The sequence below is a fragment of the Strix uralensis genome, chromosome 22 (genome assembly GCF_047716275.1).
Source record: "Strix uralensis isolate ZFMK-TIS-50842 chromosome 22, bStrUra1, whole genome shotgun sequence".
Classification (NCBI taxonomy): domain Eukaryota; kingdom Metazoa; phylum Chordata; class Aves; order Strigiformes; family Strigidae; genus Strix; species Strix uralensis.
Window position 1 is genome coordinate 3521667 of NC_133993.1, and position 5363 is coordinate 3527029.

The following is a 5363-nucleotide window of genomic DNA, read 5'->3' on the forward strand; positions in this document are numbered from 1 at the left end:
ATGGCAGAAAGGAATCACACTGTGGTGACTGAGTTTATCTTGTTGGGATTCACAGACAACCTGAAGTTGCAGGTCCTTCTCTTCATGGTGTTCCTACTGATCTACCTGTTGACCCTAGTGGGAAATCTGGGGATGATTGTGCTCATCCGGATTGACCCCAAGCTTCACACCCCCATGTACTTCTTCATCAGCAGCCTTTCATTCCTAGATGTCAGCTACTCCACGATCATTATACCTAGCACACTCATGACCTTTGTGGCTGAGAGAAAAGTCATATCCTACACAGCATGCACAGCTCAGCTCTTCCTATTCTGCATTGCAGTGACAGGAGAGTGCTACCTCCTGGCCGTGATGGCATATGACCGGTTTATAGCCATCTGCAACCCCTTGCTCTACCCTGTCATTATGTCCAAGAGGTTCTGTGTGCTCCTTGTGTGTGGCTCCTACTTCATGAGCTGCATGAATGCAACTATTCAGACATTATTTATATTCCACCTGTCCTTCTGCAATTCCAACATCATCAATCATTTCTTCTGTGATATGCCTCCCATCCTGAAGCTCTCCTGCTCTGACACTTACATCACTGACCTGGTCCATTTCACCTGTGCTACTGTTCTCGTCATCTCAACCATGCTCCTCATTCTCGTCTCTTACATCTGCATTGGGGTTACCATCTGCAAGATTAAATCCGCCAAGGGCAGATGTAAAGCCTTCTCCACCTGTGCCTCCCACCTGACTGCTGTCACCATGTTCTATGGGACAGGCTCCTTCATGTACTTACGGCCCAGTTCAAAATACTCTGTGGAGCATGACAAGATCATCTCTGTGTTTTATAGTCTGGTAATTCCCATGCTGAACCCTATGATTTATAGCCTGAGGAACAAGGAAGTCAAAGAAGCCCTTCGAAGAACAGTAGTAAAGCTATATTACTCTCCATGTGTATCACAGAGATTCAGGAGTCCAAGCAGGACTGAGAGAACCTGAGAACTGTTGAAAGAGAATATGCAAGTAGGTTAGTCCTGCCCAACAAAGGGAAAGGAAAAGGATCAATATCTAAGACTGCATCTTGCTGCATGTGTCTGTTGTGAAAGAGAATAGTCACTCCCCCTTCCTGTTTCAGGACTCCCTATTTTACCTCACCCCCTACGTGAAGGATGTGTCACTGAGCAGTCCTTAGGAACTAACTTTTCAGATGGTGACAGTCACTATTTCAATGGCAATATGCTTTGTAACATAGTAGTGCCCCACATCTAATCTCATGTTGTGACCTCTGCAACTATAGAGTGTCAGACAAGTCCTTTGAGAATACTTACAGGCATTTTTGTTCAGGGTGTTTTCTATTTAGAAGATGAAGGTAGCAGAATAGATCTCTAATTTTAGATACTTGCTGTGTAGAAGTCTAAAACTGAATTAGATCTTTTGGGTTCATTTATGCCAGTTGAGCTTAAGTTCTAGCAAGGCAGCTCCACTAGGCTTGCATTAGATAGACGCCACAACTTCAGTCAGGATTCCCTACATGATAGTTATGTGCTGCCAGTTTCTAGATATATTGCAGCAACTCCTATATTTCAGCTACCCAGGTACCACTCAAAACAGTGGTGAAGGATGGGCTGCAGGGAAAAGCATCACCTCACATAATTTAATCTCTTTCCATTAGGATTTAATAAAGTCAAATCCTGGTACTAAGTTTAACGCCAGAGACCAACAAGACCAACACATATGCATGCCCTGGGTTATTGAGCCTTCCCCCAAATACAATGGGAAGGTCCTTTCTGGTAGTGGATAAAACTAAGCCAGTTGGTCTGTGCTGTAAAGGTGGTCAGACCACTTGGTGGGCACATCTCTCATATAAACCTTACCCAAAGGAATCATTTGAATGCTTAATCCTTATTTACTGCAGGAGATTTGTCAAAGAAGGCGTTTTGCTGTACTGGTGATGGGAATCTTCCTGATTAATGACATGATATAAGAGGGTCTGGAATGATGAACCTTAGGAAGAAGAAAAGTATTACCAAGCAATGGACCTAGCACATGTGACCAAAGAAGGCAAGAACAGACTTTGGTAAAAACAAAGATGGGTACCTTGGTGGGAAGGGGGAACCTACAGGTTAGTTTGTGGGTGAGAATGAGCCTTTTGGGAAATTTTATCCCAAAGTACTTGTGGGGACTGGATCAACACATACCTCTTTGTGCAGGGCTCCTGAGCAACCCAACCAGGAATGGCCATTGTTCTGCACCCAATCCCTACCATGCTCCCTATGCACCCCATTGGGATAGTCCAGCTCTAAGATGAAAAGGTATATAAGCTGAGGTATATACCTCAGTGTATTGTGTGAGAGAACACCAGAAAATGAAATAGGGTATAGACACTAATGAGGTTTAAAATGGGAACATTACAGCAAAGAGGGGAAAATACATAGCAGCAGAAGACCAAAAATCAAGGGCCGGTTATGTGCATGATTGGTCTTTACTGAACATTAGTGCCTTAGCAATACCTAGAGTCTGCACATTTCTTAATGTTACTATAAAAATGGTCATACAAACCTGAGAGTGACTAGGAATACAAGGACATAGATCAAGGTCAACTAATTTTTAATTGTGATGATCAGGACATCAACAGAGGAAATAATTTACCTTCACTATAGGTACCATTAAAGAACATTATCATGTAGCAAACAGAACAAAAATGGGGAAAAAACCTAAAACTGAACTGGCAAACAGAAGCTCTGGTGCTGCTGAATATCACCTTAACAGATTTTAGAATCAGGCTTCAACCCACCCAATAGCTGGGGCTGCCTGTTGATCAGCCCTGAGTCTAATCAGCACGACCTGGAGCAGGACAATAAACTTGTATTTCTGACCATACCACATGTGTCAAAGTGTCTTCTGCAGTCAAAGAAATCATCCATGTTTTCCCTAAAATCAATGAGGGGTCACTAATGGGGATGTAGACTCTGGCAACATCCCAAACAATATACATCCAACATGCATGGAGAGGAGAGAGACTTGATGATTAACCCTAAAACACAGTTTAGTATCTTTGGTTTTCCTTTTAAAAAGAAGTGTAGAATTATGTCCCATTTCCACCTCTCAGTCAAGATGGAGACCACTCAGTTTCTGCCATCTGATACAGGGAAGCATATATGCTCCCTCTGTAGGATCTTGCAGGATAGAGACATTTTGCTACTATTAAGAAGTAGGACAAAGTGTTACTCAGAGACCATGAAGTCACTAGAAGAATTCGCTCATGTGTGCATTATAGCTTGTGCTTAAATCAAACCATGAACTTCCTGAGATAGGTGGAGGGATGTTTGTGTTGGAAAAGAATTATTCACACTGCTTAGATAGAGTTGTAGAGTACTAATGTTGTGGCCAGACTCCATTAAAAAAGGATGAGATGAGAGATACTGTTTTGTGATGTCCGAGGAACAAATATAACCTACTACAAACACCAGAGGAGTGCCCTGGCTCCAGTGTCTGCAACTAGCGCTCAGTTCCAGGATCAGAGGTCTGATAAACCAATGTAGGACTATGTCATAGTTTAAGCCTAGAGGGCAATTGAACACCACACAGCTGCTTGCTCACTCCTCCCCCGCTGGTGGGATGGGAAGGAGAAAATACAACAAAAGGCTCAGGGATTGAGACAAGGACAGAGAGAGGGCTCACTCACCAGTTATGGTCATGGGCAAAAGACAGACTCAAATGGGGAGGAAAGAACATCAACTTAATTTGAACACCATCACCACCACTAATTTACAAGAGTAGGACAGTGAGAAATACAACCACACCTTAAAAACACCTTCCCCCATCCCTCCTTTCTTCCTGGGCTCAGGTTTGTTCCCAATTTCTCTCCCTGCTCCCCCGCAGTGGTGCAGGGGGGCAGGGGATGGGGGTTGCAGTCAGTTCATCACACATTTTTTCTGCCACTCCTTCCTCCTCAGGGGGAGGACTCGTCACACTCTTCCCCTGCTCCAACGTGGGCTCCCTCTCACAGGGGAAAGTCCTCCGTGAAAATATCCCACGTGGGTCCTTCCCAGGGCCTGCAGCTCTTCCCAAATGGCTCCAGCATGGGTCCCTGCTGTGGGGTGCAGCCCTCCCAGCAACAGACTGCCCCAGCGCCGGCTGCCCTCAGAGTCCCGGCCTTCTCCAGGCGCAGACCCTGCTCCGGCGTGGGGTCCTCCCTGGGCTGCACCTGGGCGTCTGCTCCCCTGGTGACCTCCATGGGTGCAGGGCACAGCCTGCCCTCTCCCCATGGGCTGAGGGGAGTCTGCTCCAGCACACCTCCCCCTCCTCCTTTCTTCCACTGACCTCAGTGTTTGCAGAGGTGTTTCTTTCACTCCCCTCCTCCTCTCAGGTTCCCCTTCTTAAATATGTTATCACAGAGTCACAGCCACCATCACTGATGGGCTCGGCCTTGGCCAGATGCGGGTCCGACTTGGAGCTGGGGGAGCTTCAAGCAGCTTCTCACAGGAGCCCCTCCCCCAGTCCCCAAACCTGGCCACACACAAACCCAATACAGACCAATTGCCAAACCACACCAGCCCAAGCTTCCACAAATTATGCAAAACTGTGTGCCCTATGAACACCATCTGTGCCTAGCATAAAGGGTCCAGTGCCAAACAAATACTGGAGTATGCTCATTATGGCTTCATTTTCATAGTGCTAGTACAAGCAAATATTATGAACCAAATGATATAGTTAAAACACAAAATGAACTGAAAGCATCTTTTGATCTTTCCAAAATTTAGCCCTTTTGCAGGGCTTCATACTTCCAAAGTATAAATCAAAGGAGAGTCCTCCAGAAATCAATTCAGATCAAGAACTTTGGTCAGGACATCTGAATTCTCACTTAATGATAGGTTTTGAGATAGAGAAACTTTTGAGAGGTATTCTCGGGGAGAAATGGTAGAGTAGCCTGTGTTAGAAGGGTTCTTGATGGGTCTGCCGTGTTCAAAGCAGGTTAAGTTGTCCAGCTGGATTTTCAGTGTCTCCAGGAATGAAGTTCACATGGTTTCTGGGTCTCTGTTCAAGTCTTTGATCACCTTTTTGATTAAAAATGTTTTCCTTCCTAGGAAACTTATTCATATTAGAAATTCTCATCTAAGCATCACATGCAAGTGTTTAGAGAAGAAGCCAGTCTCTTCAGTCTGAACCACAAGGCCTTGTACCGAGTCCCATTCCAGACTGGGTTAGAAGGGCAGTGTAGGAAAGTGAGGACTCTCATTTCCGCTTCTCTGCATATCCTGTTGGCGCATACTAAGTTCAGAGGAAAATGTCTCTGCATGTGGGTGACAAAACAGAAATACTGCTCTCTACTGTGCTTGCTAGTGTACTTGCTATTTCCAGCATGATTTCCATGCCCA

The 5363-nt window shown here is 45.2% G+C and overlaps 1 protein-coding gene across 1 annotated transcript; it reads left to right on the forward strand.

Moving 5' to 3' along the window:
* LOC141953241 (olfactory receptor 5J3-like) lies at positions 1-1177 on the forward strand. Its single transcript, XM_074891716.1, has 2 exons — positions 1-939; positions 1121-1177. Exons 1-2 carry the CDS (start codon positions 1-3, stop codon positions 1175-1177), a joined length of 996 nt encoding a protein of 331 aa, XP_074747817.1.
* The last annotated feature ends 4186 nt before the right edge of the window (positions 1178-5363 follow it).